This window comes from Pangasianodon hypophthalmus, chromosome 11 (genome assembly GCF_027358585.1).
Source record: "Pangasianodon hypophthalmus isolate fPanHyp1 chromosome 11, fPanHyp1.pri, whole genome shotgun sequence".
Classification (NCBI taxonomy): Eukaryota; Metazoa; Chordata; class Actinopteri; order Siluriformes; family Pangasiidae; genus Pangasianodon; species Pangasianodon hypophthalmus.
This window is the reverse complement of record NC_069720.1, coordinates 2114350-2132289: the sequence shown is the minus strand read 5'-3', so window position 1 is coordinate 2132289 and position 17940 is coordinate 2114350. Positions and strand designations below refer to the sequence as shown.

Below are 17940 nucleotides of genomic sequence, written 5' to 3'. Positions count from 1 at the left end.
AGAAGTTAAAATAAAACTCTGATAAAAGTAATACTAGAAAATTGTAGTAGTAGAAATGGTAAATGTAACTGTAATAATAATAATAATAATAATAATAATAATAATAATAAATTTACTACTACTACTACTAGGCCTAGTACTAATACAAGTACTAAGAATATAATAATTACAGTAATAACAGGAATAAAAACAGAGCTTATAGCAATAAGTCAGAATAAAAATAGTAAATAACAGAAATAACAGTAATATCACTTACACTATTGCTAATAACAAGAGTAATAAAATTGTAATAGTAATCATAATACAAGTACTACTAATAATAACATAGTAATTACAGTAAGAATAATAGTTATTAAAAATAGTAATCAGAGAACAGCAATAATAACACTAAGCCTAATTGCGATAGTGATAGTAATAGTAGAAACATGTAGTAGTAAAAATGGTAAATGTAATACTAATAGTAATACTAAAAATTAAAATACTTCTACTAATATTATAATATTTACAGTAACAATACTAACAAAAATAACTAGTAATAGTAGAGATAACAGTAATATTACTTACTACTACTAATAAAAAGAGTAAAAGTTCTAGCAGGAATAACTATTACAGCATGACTAATAAATGTAATAATTACAGTAAGAATAATAGTAATAATGTCAGAATAGTCATAGTAACAATCCTGATCATAATAGTGACAAAAGCAGTAGAAAAATGTTAAATGTAGTAGTACTAATAAATTACTAATAATAATAATAATAACAATGTAAGAATAAGTAATATTACTTATACTACTGATTAAAATAAGGGTAACAAAATTGTAATATTAATCATAACACCAGTACTACTAATAACAAAAATGTAATAATTACAGTATGAATAATAGCAACAGTAATCATAGTGACTAATCTTAATCGTGATAAAATAAGCACAGTAAGAATAGTAATAAAACAATAATAAGTAGTAAACAATAGTGATACTAATTACTAATGCAACTATTAATACTAAAACGGCTTCTAATAAATTAATACATAAACAAACAAACAAACAAACGAATGAATGAATGAATGAATGAATAAACAAACACAGCGCAAAGTTAGTTTTAACTTTTTTTTTATTATTATTTCTCTTGGTCATTTTCTCCAACCCAAAGACAATTATACACAGCATAAGTCTAAAATATCCCATGTAGTAGATTACAAGTTTTTCATTCATCATCATGAATTATTTTCAGTCCAGCACTCACTCATTCACTCACTCGCTCACTCACTCACTCCTTGAAGACACGGGACACTGATTCAGTTCAGCATGTCAAACTTATCGATGAGGGGAAACAAATAAAATAAAGTGGAAAGTCAAGACGTATGAAGTACACCCAGCCCTCCCATCATCATCTTCATCATCATCATCATCATCATCACCCTTCTCCTCCACACACTCAGACGATGAGCTTGGACAGCGAGCGAAAAAAGGAGCCCCGTAGAGATAAAAGTCCAAAAACAACGAGCTTTATTTCTTATTTATTTATTTATTTATTTATTTATTTATTTAAACGAACAGAGGATTCGGATGGAGGAGAGAATCATCCGTGTGTGTGATATATGACGCTTTCAACGGGGTTAAACAATGCGTGTGGTGTGTTAATTATTTTTACACATTTCTCCAAAGAATGTACACATGATGGATGTGGGGAGAATTTTAAACAATCGCATCTTCTCTTGCATCGACAGGAAGTTCTTCTTTTCTTTTCTTTTTTTTTTTTTACAGAAAGAGTAAAAATGACAAATATTTACAATCAGGGTTTTCACATGCAGTCGAAAAAACTTTGCAGTCCAAAAAAAAAAAAAAAAAAAAAAAAAAGACGTTTAACAGAGGGGGGGGTGGGAAAAGGTGCAGGAAGGCAACTCGCTCCGTCTCGGACGCTCCTCTCCGTCTCCACACACACACACACACACACACACACACACACACACACACACACACACACACACACACACACACACTTGAGCTGAGTGAATAGAACAAGCCTAAAAAGCAGCATAGGGCCTGATTTTATTCCTCCTCGTCTTTTTTTTCCCCTCTCCAGTCCCCTTTGTCATTCACCTCAACGAGTAAATGGATGGAGAGAAATATTTAAGACAGAGTAACAGCTTCGATCAGTCCAGTACTCGAAGACCTGTGTCTCAGAATATGAACAGAACAACCAGAAATGAGTAATAATAATAATAATTTCTCTCTAACATGACAAAATCAGTGTGCATCTTTCGCTGAGGTTAATTTATGGAGGAAAAAAAAAAATATCTGGACGTATTTAGAGTGAAACTTCCTAAAAAAGTTTCCTAGTCATATAAAAGTAATGACAATGCCAACAGTGACCTGAAGGTGATTCGTTAATACAAAGCTAAGCGTGAGGAGGGTTATTGTGGCGATGCGGCGCATGCATCATCCTCATCCTCATCATCATCATCATCATCATCATCATCTGGCCCTTCATCATATTGCAAACCTCATTTCAGTAGTGCATCAAACCCCCGGCATTCTGACCGCTATCTACGTGATTAGCAAAACAAAAAGAAAAAAATCAAAAGGAAAAGAAATGCACTTTGATTCTTTACACTTGTATACAAGTACAGCCCCCTAACTAATCTCCACAGGTCTTCAAATTGGAGTTTATTTGATTTTTGATTTTTTTTTTCCCGTCATCTTTTACATTTATATACAATATACAGGCAGCAGATAATACATTTTCTTCTGAATAAACAATCAAACAGGGAAGTTATTAAATTAGACTGATTACTGCGTAGGATTTTAGATTAGAAAAGGGTCAATATGTTTAAAAAGAAAAGAAAAGCAAAAGGTGAAAAGGATAGATGCATCTTAAAAGCCCTCAATATGTACAGAAAAAAGCCCCAAGACATCACAGGAAAAAAAAAATAATAATCAAGTAACAGAACGCAGACTTTTTCTTTCACCATATACACATAAGTTACAGCTCTGATTTGGTCACCAAACTAAAAGACGAACTTTAATTTTGTAAAAATCTATCTGGTCACTGTGTGTAAGTGAAGACTGAAAGATGTGTTAGTGACGTGTTTGTAAGGACATGAAAGTTTTCACCCCCTCGAAGATGCCTTGATATATCATCTTGATGCTTTTTCAAAAGGAAGAAGAAAAAAAAAAAAAAAAAGATAAACACGAGGTATTTCAGTTACTGCTTTCAATGTTCTTCTGAAAAAGAGGAGATAGTCGGGGGAAAGTTCACACTTCACACCTCACACACAGACTTACACACCTACGTCACATCCTGGATATCCACCATGAATGAAATAAATATTCCTCCGACTTACAGAAAGCAGCCAATCAAACGGTTCGGCTCTAGCCATTCTGGCAAAAAGGCACGATGCTTTAAAGTCAGGCGACAGGGTTTTTATTTTTTCCCCCTACTTCAAAATCACTTCAAAAAAAAATTACTTCAGTGCATGTAACTACATTCATGATGGACCTCATATACAGTGTAAAATTTCAACTCGTCTCCAAATTGCACTGATGTTTAATGAAGACTTTTGGTCAAAGACGTCAGATGTCGTTCAATATCGTGACGAAACACTAACGCGGGGAGTTCCGACTTCACGAGAAAAAACAATAACAAGTGTCTAATGTGAATGCCGTGAAAGAACTGATCATCTATACAAACCTACGTTCACTCTAACAGGCGAAAAGTCGCTCGGATTTTTCGCTTGTGGGCGTGGCCTGTTCTAAGTTTTTTTTTGTTTGTTTTTTTTTAAGTGCCGATGAGAAATGGTAGAAGCTATAGAAACCACCTAAAGCTAACTAGATCAACGAAAATGAAAATCAGGGTTAAAAAATGTGTTTATTTACTTATTTTTTAAATTACATGCTCAGCTTCGTACTAGTTACGCTGTCAGATTAGAGTAGCAAAGCTAGCTAACTGTATTAGCTACGTACACTCCCCAGAGGCTCCAGAGATCTCTGCTACTTCCTTCCAAGCTTCATTTTCCCCTGTAATGTCTCTCTACACATTTAATGAGAGGTCGAATATGACAGGATATGATGAAAATGCGCTTAAGTTTATTTATTTATTTTTTTTAACTTTTGCACGTCAAACAGTAAAGTCGTGAACTGAAGAAACGTCGGACCACATGCGTCATTGGAACGGTCCGAGGAACGATTCGAGCCAATCGTTTGGATTTGTCACTTTAGCAAATGAGTCATTCCTAATTTGCATAGAACTATGAAAAGTCGCTTGTTCATGAAATCGTGGCTCCATGTCATGCACACGTTCGTGGAAAATGATCGATCGCCCGTCGCTTCGTCGCGGGTTAGCGTGAACGCAGGGCAAATAATGATTTCCACTCTGATTTCTACCATCGCAGACTCCAACCTATCGCTTTAATTATTAAAATATAGTACAGTTTAAACAAAGGTGTGCAACGTGTAATGAAGACTACAGTATAGTGAATAGTGAAGCGTTTACGGAAAACTTCTTTGTTAAGCATGCACTAGAATTTCACCAGAGACTGCAGATCGGATCACGTGTTAATTAAAAGTAAAGCTGACGACTCAAATGTTGATCTCGCCGGCTTTAGCGTTCTTTATGAAATGCCTCCGTTATATAAACCGACTCTGAAATGTCAGCACGAATCAAAAAAAAAAAAAAAAAAAAAAAAAAAAAAAAGGTGCTTAAAGCTCAGATTTACCCTTAACCTTTTTTTTGTTAATCTTTCATTTTTTAAAAATTAAGCCTATTAAGATTAAAAACAAGAAAATCAAGACAAATCAAACACTCATTCCAATTGAGCTCCTCTCCAGAGTGACCATCGAGTGGTATGTTCCATGTACAGACAGAAAGTGGGTCAGGGCCAGCTTAGGGTGTGTGTGCGTGTGCGTGTGCGTGTGTGTGTGTGTGTGTGCGCACTAAACCGAGTACCTGTGTGCGAGCCGGTAATAGAAGTGATGTGCTAATTCTGAAGCAGAAAGACAGAAAAGACAAACAAAACAAAACAAAACAAAAACAAAAAAAAAAAAAGGGAAAGGGTTTATCATTGTCATCATAGTCATGGTTTTCATACCATCTCGCATGTGTGTGTGTGTGTGTGTGTGTGTGTGTGTGTGTGTGTGTGTGTGTGTGTTGGGAAGATTCCTCTGTTTCCCATGCAACCCCAGGGCAGCGATGTGCAGGTATGTCACAGGGGGCCAGTCAGGGATGAGTAAGGGCGCTCCACTGCTCACAGTTCCCTTGATTGGGGTGTGTGTGTGTGTGTGTGTGTGTGTGTGCGCGCGGTGGGTGTTACAGATCGAGTGAACGGCACATTCACTGCCAGGACTGAGGGGGAAAGTTGTTGACCTCGGCCATGTCTTGAACAGGAGAGCCTTTGTAGTTGTACGTCAGCTTGATGCGCATTCGCAGCTGTTGCTGTAATTGGAAAAGCAGGAGACAGGTGTGTTCACAAACAGGTACACCTTTTACTCTTGCACAGCCAACTCTACATTTCAGATCAGTACACCACCAGTTTCCAAAAAAGCAGGAGTGTAAAATTCTTTCAAGTCCATTACAGTGAGATCTCGTCCAACAAGCAGGACCAAAAAAAAGTTTAGTGCCTGATAACACGTCCTCTTAAATGCGTTCGTTTATCAGAAATGATCTGAAAGGAACGTTCTGAACACATTAACGAACTGAACACAGCTTCTATCTCCTACGAAACGTGTAAACGGATAAAAAAAATCCATATTATCGCTCCAAAAATATATATGCACAGCCTTGCGTAAGTATTGACACTCCAGTGTGCTCCCAGGTGTCGTGTTTTTGTTTGCCAGGAAATCTAACTTAGCAGCTTAAAAATGATTGGCAAGCTAGTTATTACAGACAAGAGAAGAGAAACGATCAGGCATATGATCATCATCCTGTTCTAACAACGTTAGATGATGGATATCTGTACAGGTAAAGAGTCAACTGGGTAAATAATACAATAAATATGATCAAATTGAATTAGATCTGTAATAGAGGGCTTTACCTTCTGTGGGTTAAGAACCCTGATGACTTGTGTGACGCTTCCCTGGTTGAGTGCTGGGATAATATTACTGCTGGGGGAGAGGAGCTGCAGCTGGAATGTCTACAGGCACAAAAAATAAGACCACGTATGAACGAGAATGCATGGAAGAAAGAAGATGCTGATATTAAGCTGATAATAATATTAAAAATGTGTTGTCATGGCATGGTAGAGAAAGAGAATGTGTTGAGGAGGAAGACCTTTGGTACTGCAGCCTGGAACACAAAGTCGGCCATGTCTGTGTCGGTAGAGTTGGAGGCGTGGATGGTGATGACTGAAATGTTAGGGTTCGGGTTGGACCTCTCAAAGGTGAACTCGATTTTCAATCCGTTCTTGTTGTACGCGGTCATCGGAGGAATAGCTGCAAAAATAAATAAATAAATAAATAAATAAATACATAAAATAGGTCAGGTTTTGCTGGTCCAAAAGCATCGCCGCAGGATCGCACGGACGTTGCGGTGAGCTCACCTGCTGCGGTGTCGTTGAAGAGCGGCTGTGAGGAGAGACCGTCCAGGAGGAACGGCGGCTGGGATATGGGCACAGACGGAGCAGGGGCAGGGGTCGGACCTCCTATGGAGTGAGGAGGAACTATTGTTATTACTTAACCGACTCCTAAAGGAGAGATCAAAACAGAAATTTAAAAAAAGGGATGACCTACCAGAGAGAGAGAGATCCCCAAGGAGGTCGAGCAGCTCTCCGCCGGCTGAGGCAGGTTTAGTGGGCAGAGTCGTTTGGATCACCGGGACGTCGTTACCTCCGAGCAAGTCTAACAAATCATTCGCCTGCAAAACAGCACACAGAAGACGAAATGTCAATATCGTACCAGAAATAAATAAAGGCATTATTAAATCAAAGCAGGGGGAAAACAATTTCATGACTTCAAAAGCTCCATTTGGACGAGATTAAATGTACACGGGGTCCTGGAGTAATTTCTTATTTTACTCTGTGATTTTATTTCCGTCTGGCTCAGACATGGTGGTGGTGTTCTCCATCCTCCTCTGAGAAACTTACAGAACGGATTACTTCCTGTTTTTCACCAAACACAGAACTCATCTGATCATTGTAGGCCCATCCGGATACACACCTCTGATTTTTCTACACAGGTGTCGCCTCGCATTGGAAATAAAGATGTCTGACTGCTGCTACTTGCCATATTTAATCTCATAAGGGCCTTTCGCACCGCTTTAGTTCCAGAACTAAATTTACAGTACTAAAGTACAGGGCGATTTTGTGCGAACTATTTCCCGGTACTGTTTAAAGGGCTGCATTCGCACCGACAGCGGGCACTAGGAAGTGACGTAAGCCGGTCGACAGTGACATCATTTGTGCGCGGCGTTCAACAACGGAAACAAAGAACAACAACGTAAACAACCGGAGGATGGAGGACGCTGTGATCGGAGCTGTGTTTTTGTCGTGTCTCGCGTCCATCTATCGCTGTTCTCCATACTTGCAGAATAAGTCGACACTACAGTATGTTTACACAGCGTTTTAAATCATGGCAGGTGAGGGCGTTTTCGTACGCGTTTGGCCAATCAACGTCTACTTACGTCACGGATAGTACCAGTCGTGATGGTTAGACCCTGCTCCGGAGTAGGAGCTAATTTGGTTCTCGAAAAAGGCAGTCGGTACTAAAATCGCACCCAGTTCCGGAGGTCCGAAAACGCCAAAAAGTGGGTAGTTCCACAATTAGTTCAGGTACTATGAAAAGGTTCCCGCAGTGTGAAAGGCCCTATTGTGTGTGTAGCGGTGACCCTCCCCCACATAAAAACTTCCCGAATCTCGAAACGAAAAAGATACACTTTAGAAGAGGCACTCGAACATAAACTTGGTCTGGGCGGTAAAACCTCCACTACACTATGCATTTTCAAGAGGAGAAATGAAATAAAATCAGAATAAGAAAAGCAAGATCCCGCAGCCTGATTAAAGGATCAGTTATAAAGGCAGTTACAGGTATAAAGGCATTACTACTTGATATTCACATACACACACTTTTATTTTTCTACAAATAATGGTTAGTTGTACGACTGCCAGTTCCGTAAAGATCATATGATCACATGACACAAACATCTGTGTTCGTAGAAAACTCAACCCAGTAGAAACTCACGCTTCCTCTGGTCATTTTATTGCTGTGAGATTCATCACTGAGGAGACGTGTAAAAACGAGCTCTGTACTCAGTACTGCTGAATTACAAGTAGCCACGCCCAAAAAGCTCCATAAAAGGCGAAGCTCAGAGCTGAAAATGACGACTAAATGGCGAAAGGGCACCTACTAAAAACAACGTACGCCTCATTTTCCAGTAACGCAGCTCAGCCATTGCGGAGTGTCAATTACCACAGGCACGCACTGAATCTTTGTCCTTTCATGGGGCGCCATTACTTTTGTTCTAATCAAGCAGCTAGTCTTATTTATCATTAGTATGGAACAAGTTTATAAAATCGCAGTAACTCTTCAACAATTATACGATTTAAAGCCGATCAATCGAGGCTCAAATTAGTGAATCTCCTTATATGGAAATTTACACAAACTCAAGAACGAAACGCTGGATACAAACGTTTTTTCCAAACTAACTGATTTTTCGTAAGAACTATTTACAAAAAGAGTTCGTATCCAGTGCGATAAACGAGGCCTGTTACGTTTCTGGTACTTCAGCGCTTTTCCTACCCGTATTTTTTATTTTTTTTTTAAAGGCATGTAAAAGTTTTCAACCCCCATGCTGATGGAGAAATCTAATCCACGCTATTGGCCGTCTCACCTGATTTGTCTGAGCGACGCTGGGCGGGTGTTTCGTGTCCAGTGCAGAAGGTTCCGTCTCTCCGTTGGTCTGTACGATCTCTGTCGGGCCGTTAGTGGCCGTTTTCTCCATAATGGGCATTCGCTCTAATAAGGCCGGCCTTAAAGGGTGGAAGAGAGAGACAGTGATGTGGAGTGAGATCGGTAACCGAACCTCTCTTATCAAATCATGATCGGTTACCTCCGCACTCACGTAGCCTATCAAGGTGTGTATCGCCGAGCTCTTACCTCATGTGATCGTATTTCTTGAAAAGTGCATTGTACTCCACAGCTCTCTGCTGTAACTCCACGTCTATGCTGCTGCCGTATATGGACACCACTTTCTTTATTCGACTGGAACAGAGGGAAAAAAGATTGAGAATTAAAACCATTATAAAACAGAATATATACAGTACTGTGCAAAAGTCTTAGACACACTCCAGCAGAAATGCTGTAGAGCAAAGATGCCTTCAAAGATAATGAAATTAAATGAAAAATACTATAAAGAGCAGAAAACAGTAATAAATGAAACTAGGTCAATATTTGGTGTGACGATCCTTCGCTTTTAAAAAAATAAATTAGTATTCTCAGGTGCAGTGTGTGCAGTTTTCTAAGGAAATGAGCTGGAAGTGTTACTGAGCATCTTGCAGAAGCAGCCACAGTTCTTCTGGAGACTTTGACTGTCGACTCGCTTCTTATTTCTGCAGCGAAACCCAGCAGCCTTCATTATGTTTTTATCTGAAAAGTGTCTCTTATGGAATCTGCTGCTTTCTTTACTGACATACAAACATTTTTCTGTAACATTTCATTCTGTCCTGGAAAACTAATGTTTGGAATCTAAAATGTTTTTGTACTGAATCAATAATGTAGAAGTCAGAAAATAAACATCTGTAACAAAGATTGTACTAAAAAATAAATAAATAAATAAAAATAGGGTGCCAAGACTTTTGCACGGTACTGTATGAAACCAACCACAGCCGTTTAAAGGTCTGCTTACTTCACACCACTGAAACGAGTGGACAGCTTCATGATGGCAGTCAGCGAGTAACCTCGGGTCACAGGGGTGGACAAGTTGGAGACCAGAAGACCTTCCAAAACATCCAAGACCTCATCCTCTGTAACCTGTGAGCAGAGGAACAGAGTCAGCACTTTACACAAGAGGGAAAAAAAAAATGTGTGTGTAGGCTCAAATTTCTGCATAATATTTATGTAGTTGAAAGCAAAAATCCCCATGCAAATATTTTTCTAAACAAAGGGCAATGTAAGAAATGTAAGCGAAGGGCTCTGAATAATTAAAATGTCATTTACTCCATACTTCATTTACGCTTACAAAATACGCATAGATATTGTATTAGATCTAAAGAAACACATTATAAACATTGCTAACAAGAAAATCCTAGCAGGCAGAGAGAATCAGCGAGGCAAAGGTTCCGCGTGATGCTAATTAATAACTAATTACGACCCTCTTATGGACATAATTAATCTTCTGCGACTCAGAGCCTCGACAACTCTACATTTTTTTAAATTTCAGATTTATAGGACTACTTTAACATTTCATCACTTCATTATGTTAGTAACATACACATATATTTCACTTAAGTGACTAAAAACCAAAGGAATATTCCTGGCACTGACATGAAGTGTTGTGCTGTTACAGGAAAATAATCCACCCCGGGGTGGTGTCATACGACCCGCAGCCTGTTTTATACCTGACGCATTATTATTCACACACTCGCTGTGTATCTCATGTACGTGCGGAAGATTTAAAGGCGACGTTCCCGTCAGAGTCACAACATCCCTGTAAAATGTTAGCAATTTCATACACAGCGATGTTAAACGCACTGACGAGCTCTGGCTCTCTTAAAACTATTCCGCTGTCGTTGTGATTGCCGTCATGAGCTACATCTCAAATAGAAAACTATGATCCAAAGTATTTACTATTTCAGAAAAATCCAGAAGACTGCCACACAAAACAGCTTTGAGTAGGTTTGAAGGTGACATGAGGGGTTTTAAAATTCAAATACTATCTGTAATAGGAAAACTGGTTAGTGTTAGTACTCACTAGGGCCTTTCACACTGCGGGAACCTTTTCATAGTACCTGAACTAATTGTGGAACTACCCACTTTTTGGCGTTTTCGCACCTCCGGAACTGGGTGCGATTTTAGTACCGACTGCCTTTTTCGAGAACCAAATTAGCTCCTACTCCGGAGCAGGGTCTAAGCAGCACAACTGGTACTATCCGTGACGTAAGCAAACGTTGATTGGCCAAACACGTACGAAAACGCCCTCACCCGCCATGATTTAAAACGCCGTGTAAACATACCGTAGTGTCGACTTATTTCGCAAGTATGGAGAACAGCGATAGATGGACGCGAGACACGACAGAAACACACAGCTCTGATCACAGCGTCCTCCATCCTCCGGTTGTTTACGTTGTTGTTCTTTGTTTCCGTTGTTGAACGCCGCGCACAAATGACGTCGCTGTCGACCGGCTTACGTCACTTCCCTAGTGCCCGCTGTCAGTGCGAATGCAACCCTTTAAACGGTACTGGGAAATAGTTCACGCAAAATCGCCCAGTACTTTAGTACTGCAAATTTAGTTCTGGAACTAAAGCGGTGCGAAAGGCCCTTTTAACAGTCTAGAATAGTACATAAGTATGTGATTTAAGACACAACGCAAGTTTGTTTATCAGAGATAGATGGATGAAATTTGTCTTTTCTTTTTGTGTCAGGATAACAAAATGTTAGGTGGGTTCGCATTTTGAATGACTGACAAAGCTCCGCCCCCAGGATCTTAGGTGGCCCATGCAGTGTTTATAAAATGACTGAAAGGAGGCGCATCCAATCACAGACAGACATTCTGGACCGGAAGTCAGTTTTCCAAATGGGTTTCTCAGCAACTTAATAAACTTTTGCTAAGGCCATGGCTTTAAATCATGCTCTAATCATCTTTTAGATTAGTTGTACAAGGAAGGAATAAAAAAATTGACTATTGCACCTTTAAATCTCATTTTCCCCCAATTTGGTTAGAGTCCTTCATCCTTCGAGAAGAGACTAATACTCTTCAAACCCAGAGAGAAGGGACAATTATGCTCTCTGAGATTCCTGGCCACGGAAACTGCGGCATCGTCTGCAAATGCAGCTCTTAAGTGAATCTGACATGCGGAGTCCAAGTGATGGAGTGATGTAATATTTACTTGAATGGGCTCCTCCTCCTCACACTGGCCCGACACCAGCAGGTCTCCGTACTCTCCTATGCACCAGGACGCCACCTGCACCAGAGGTTGCTGTAGAAAAAAATGAAAAGAAACATATTCACTCAGCATAAACTATCATGCAGGTTCAGTAGATGGCCTTATCAATCAATCAGTCAATCAATCATTAAATAAAAGTGGCTTCACCTGGGAGATGTCGTCCAGCAGGGCTTTGTAGAGTCTCTGCACGGTGTAAGCATGCATCTCCACACTGTTGGTGATGAGCTGAATGAGGTTCGGGACAGAATCGTCTCGGACGTAACTCCCCGCCTGCAACAACCACACGGCATCCTTACAAACCTCAGTAATAAATAAATAAATAAATATATAAAAACCCTGACTCTTTCCAAACAAATGAACGAGAGCTGCTGTCAGAGTAAATGAACTCATCAGTTCTAGATGTCAGTCGATGGATCACTCAAAATCTTCATCACTCAACAGCTCATGAGTATCGCTTCAAAATTAGATGTAGTTTACTAAGAAACTATAATCACAAAAAACCTCACTTTTTAAAGGATTAAAGGAGCGGTATGTAATATTTAGAGCCCTCTGCTGTCCGCAAGGTGAACTGCAATTGCAATGAGCACATGGCCAAGCTCTCCCAACTCACCTCATCATCATCATCATTATTCTTAGGATGGAAAAAAAAGGCTTTTAATTTTTCACCTCTGCCATTTAATCGCAGGCTTTTAAACATTACTAACTGCACCTTTAATCTGACTGCACTGTAGTGTTCACACTAGCGAGCAACAAGCCACTTGGTTCACTTGTAGTTTCACTTGTAGTTTGGCAGATTTGCAAAGCAAGCTACTAGGTACGTACACAACAGGCAACAACGATCTCTGTTACTTCCTTCCAAGCTTTCTTTTTCTTCGTAATGTCTCTATACACGTTTTACGAGATGCCGTATACGGGGCTGGCGTGATGAGGCACGACACCAAACGGAGTGACTATTATTAACAGAAGTGGATTATTTTTGTATAACCGCATGGTCTGGAGTGTTATTCCGCTTATACCACAGTGATTTGTCAATGATTACAATGTTTAATTTATTACTGAATGTCAAGTTGCACAAGAAATGTCACTACATCAACGATTATATATTTTACTTTGTTAAACAAAGCAACTCTTTATTACAAATCTTTGGATTATATGGAGCTTTCACCGTACAAGTCCCTGTGCATGGGCTGTTACTATAGAAACGATAACGTATTAAACAAACGTGTTAATATAAACATGTTCACGTTACAGCCGGAACTACAGTCCTACTGGCCCTTATACAAAAATTATACACACCTTCTGACCAATCAGAGTCGAAAATTCAAGAATGATTCGAGCCAATCGTTTGGATTTGTCGCTTTGCACAGAGCTGAGAAAATCAAACTCAAAATGTTGCTCATGTACACGGAAGAGAAATTAATGAGTTTGTCGCTTGCTAGTGTGAACGCAGCGTTATGTTTCTCTTCATCTTCCTCCTTTAGTCCTTGTATCTGGGTAAATCTGCTTTATCTGACCACCTACAACACCAGACGAGAAGCAAAGAGAAAGCGATTTACCGTAGTTAACACCCTCATAATGGTGTCTATGTGCCATCTTTTGGAGGGTGCATACCTGGAAGAGAGAGAAAAAAAAAAGTAAATATAAACTTTAAATATATTCGCATAATATTGGAGAAATTAAAAAAGTCGCAAAGCTGTGGTGATTTTCCGTGCTGGAGGTCATGCTGTCAGAAATGAATGTGTCAACAGCGTCACGCTCTGACGATGGATCACTCATTTTATCATCACGCAGCACCTCGGAGTTAAACGGCTTAAAAAAAAATATTTTTTAATAGGAAAATTGTTCATTCATGATTCAGACTTATTTTCATAAAAACACTTTTGAGGATGAAGATTTGTTTGCATTTACAGCAAAGGTTAATTAAATTAGGTGCCAATAATTTTGCACTTTTTTTTGAGAGAGAGAGAGAGAAAAAGAGAGAGAGAATTTAATAGCAAATTTATTAGAATTTATAGCAAACCTAAACCAATTCCAAAAGTCTTGGCACCCTTAGAGAATGAGAAGAGACTTTCAGAAGTACCTTTTGATGGAGACGTCCAGGTCAAAGGAAACCACGATTTTTGCTTTAAAAGTGATTTTTTTTTTAAATTTTGAGTAAGGGTTGCCAGGTCTTCCAAAACTTCCATCCCAAATAAATCACAACAAATCCACAAAACCTCCAACGTATTTTTAATTTGTAGTATCTGCATTACACTCGCTGTGTATCTCATGTACGTGTGGAAGATTTAAAAGCAACGTTCACGTCAGAGTCACAACATCCCTGTCCATCAGGTTTCGAAGTCAAGCTGTAAAATGTTTAGCGATTTCATACACAGCGAAGTTAAACACACTGACGAGCTCTGGCTCTCTTAAAATTATTCCGCTGTCGTTGTGATTGCCGTCATGAGCTACGTCTCAAACAGAAAACTATGATCCGAAGTATTGACTAAATCAGAAAATCCAGAAGACTGGCACACAAAACCAGAGCTTTCAGTAGGTTTGAAGGCAACATGAGAGGGTTTTAAAATTCAAATACTGTCTGTAATAGGAAAACTGGTTAACGTTAGTACTCAATAACAGTCTAGAATATTTTTAGTTAAACGACTTAAAAAGATATATTTTTTAATAGGGAAATTGTTCATTCATGCTTCAGACTTTTCATTAAAAAATTGAGGATGAAGATTTGTTTGCATTTACAGCAAAGGTTAATTGGGGTGCCAATAATTTTGCACTTTTTTGAGAGAGAGAAAATTTGACATAGCAAATGTAGGACAATTCCAAAAGTCTTGGCACCCTCAGAACGAGAAGAAATTTTTAGAGCGAAGAAAGGATTAGTATTTTACGTCAAGTGGAAATCTCAACAGGTTCTCAGAGGGTCCCAATAATTTTGGAATCCAATGTCAGTTTCCTATAAAAGTTTTAACAGTACAGCCATGTATTAAATCAACTTTCCAAACACATAAAGAGCTTCCAAGAGCCACGAGAAACCCCGGTCTTACTTCTCAGCAGCCAGGAAGACCCCCGACGCGCAGTCGGCTTTGAACTCCGGGTCGCACGAGTCCAGGAAGTACAGCAGCTCCTTCATCATCCCACGGATGTTATTTCCATTGACGAGGGCGAAACTCAGCTCCATCGCACGTCTGTGGAGGAGGACAGAAAGGCAGGAGATCGTTCAGAGCCGCGCTATTCCGAGTCAGAATGACTTTGACAATGAACTGGTATTTATTGAAGCACCTTTTGATGGAGACGTCCAGGTCTTTCAGACAGTCCACAATGGTACTCCGATGCCGCTGAACTGCGTTGTGGTCTGTCTGCACTGTTTTCAGTAAAGATGTCAGTGCCACATATCTGAAGTGGGAGAAAAAAATAATGTAAACACACAAAAAAAAATAAAGGACATCACAATTTTGTGCTTTAAATGTGATTTTTTTTTTTTTTTGCGTAAGAGTTGACAGGTCTTCCTCCCCAAATAATCCACAAAACACCCAAAACTCAACTTTTATTGAGAACCAAGTTCTCTGTGGTGCGCACGCATTTTTAATTTGTAGTATCTGCATTACCCTTCATCTTGTCTAACCATTATCCATTACATAATCCTTAAAAAAAAAAAAGAAAAACATACACTTGCCTTTTGTTTTTTGGGGGAAATAAGTTAGATAATTTGTGTAAAAGATTTTGGCGGCTACAGACTAATTTCAAACTAGACCAGAAAAAAAATCTCTACACGTATGCTTGCTTTGGTGCAGCTCAATTTGGCGCAAAAACCACCACCCTGGCAACCCTGATTGTAGAAGATACAGGCTGTGAAAAATCTTAAAATCTTAAATCATCTTTAATAAAAAAAACCTTTTAAAAAAATGACGGAATAAGGATGCACAATCGTTACTATTCTTTTCAAGCATGAAAATGAACAAAGGCTACCTGATGTTTTTGTCATTGTTGAGAAGAAAACGTCCCAGGATATTAATAGCTAATACCTACAGTACAACAAAAATAAATAAATAAAATAAAAAATTAGGCATCAGACTCGGATCATTCGACAAAATGAAGAAAAAATTTTTTTTTACACTCTACTCACCCTTAATCCACTCTCTGATTTGATGTCCATAATAGTCAGAACAGTTTCATACAAGATTGCATTGCCTACATTTTTACTCGTCTCTGTGTTTGTCGCAACCTACGACGTTAAAAAAATAAATAAATAAGTCATTTGTCGCTTTAAATTCAAACAACGTTAAAATTAGATCTACTGAAATGTTTTACCTGTGCAAGAATGTCATTCATAGCTTCACTAGAGTCATCGTCGCCCTTTCCCAGAATTCTCAGTAGCCTCAATATCCGCACCTGAGACAAATCCGTACAGTTTAGTGCATTTACAAGCAAGGGAACTGTTATTAAATTTCAAATGATATCATAATTTTATGGTAAAATTAAGCAGGCACAAATACTTTTAAGAGGAAACAGCTACATGAATACGCAAACGGGACAGTGAAAAACATAACGACTTACATAACAAGAGAAAATCTAACGTACATTAGCGACTCCAGCGTACTCAAACTGTCTAACGTTTCGGTCTATGTTTACGAGATCGTGAACTCAAGTCAAAAAAAAAATGAGCATCTTTTGCAAATTGCAACTATATAAGACTACATAACCATTACACTTTATTTAAACTTAAGAAAGTCAGCATCTCTACATGGTCTTGTATGAGGCTTGCTCTCTTCTGAGTGCAAATATTCCCCGCTCATCAACCATCGGCTGTGGAGGGAAGTCGCTTGCTGGTACAGGTTTGTTTCTTTTGTAGAAAGCCATCTAAGGTAGCTTTCATTTTCCTCGGACTGCATAAATATGATTTAAAAAAAAAAGAAACATCAGACAAATGGATGGCCATTACTCTTTTAAACTCAAATACGCCATTGAAAGTAGACGTTCAAACCACATTTTTGTTAGTGATTCTAGTATCTTGCGTGCTAACTATGCGTATACATAGTAGGCTAGTTAACTTGCTAGCTATCTGACCAAGGCGAGTCTGACTCCGCTTCCAGTCTAACGCGTTTTCTTTTCAAAAGCTCGAGCATGACGGACGAGCTCCCGTGCCAAGCAAGGTCCGCCTTACAGATGTTACATGTTGTCCTTTTATTTCCCATATCGAGAGAGAAATGCTCCCAGACTTTTGATGTTTTCGGACGTGCCACCTCCATTTTTTAAATGTTTTGTTGTCACTTCCTGTTCGCAACTACTCGACATAACCAACTGAAAATCGACGACTAAATTCGTTGGCAACTATTTTTGTCGACTACGTCGATTATTCGTTGCACCCCTACTCCAAGTGTTTAAAAATACCATCACATTCATAAACGTAATTTTTCAGATAGATGTCAGTGCCTTACTGGTGCTCTTTCTACCTCTGCTAATACGTTACAAGGCTTAATATTAACGGATTTTATCTGTCAATCGATTCGTTGGTCAATATAACGGTTATTTAACAATATCACAACGCACAGCATGTATCGTTACACTTGTTTGCTAACAAAGTACCAGCAAAGCTGTACGGGGGGAAAAAAAAAAAAAAACCTTAGCTGTATTAAATATTAATAAGCTCAACTACTCAAAAAACACACAAAAAGATTTGAAACTAGCATTAAAATGTTCATGTTCAAAGCTGAAAGGGAGATTTTTCTTGTTTTTCCTCAGTGTTTGCACGCGGAAACAAGTTCTCCACAGCGCACATGCATTTCTGATCTGCTGTATTTGCGATATATATCAGGATTTATCCGCGTAATAATCCCCAATCTCTATGATACTGCT

The 17940-nt window shown here is 38.9% G+C and overlaps 1 protein-coding gene across 1 annotated transcript in view; it reads right to left on the bottom strand.

The window, feature by feature from the left end:
• Positions 1-1242: 1242 nt before the first annotated feature.
• The window catches only part of ap1g1 (adaptor related protein complex 1 subunit gamma 1), a 35348-nt gene continuing 18650 nt past the window's right edge, over positions 1243-17940 (bottom strand). Inside the window, exons 8-23 of the mRNA XM_026930781.3 lie at positions 16396-16476; positions 16211-16309; positions 16054-16109; positions 15367-15480; positions 15132-15272; positions 13650-13704; positions 12241-12363; positions 12037-12126; positions 9836-9960; positions 9088-9192; positions 8822-8960; positions 6727-6850; positions 6537-6638; positions 6269-6429; positions 6033-6131; positions 1243-5434 (exon numbers count right to left, since the gene is read on the bottom strand). Of these exons, the coding sequence (XP_026786582.2) occupies positions 5333-5434; positions 6033-6131; positions 6269-6429; positions 6537-6638; positions 6727-6850; positions 8822-8960; positions 9088-9192; positions 9836-9960; positions 12037-12126; positions 12241-12363; positions 13650-13704; positions 15132-15272; positions 15367-15480; positions 16054-16109; positions 16211-16309; positions 16396-16476 (1716 nt within the window). The 3' untranslated portion in view covers positions 1243-5332. The remainder of the gene's footprint in view (positions 5435-6032; positions 6132-6268; positions 6430-6536; positions 6639-6726; positions 6851-8821; positions 8961-9087; positions 9193-9835; positions 9961-12036; positions 12127-12240; positions 12364-13649; positions 13705-15131; positions 15273-15366; positions 15481-16053; positions 16110-16210; positions 16310-16395; positions 16477-17940) is intronic.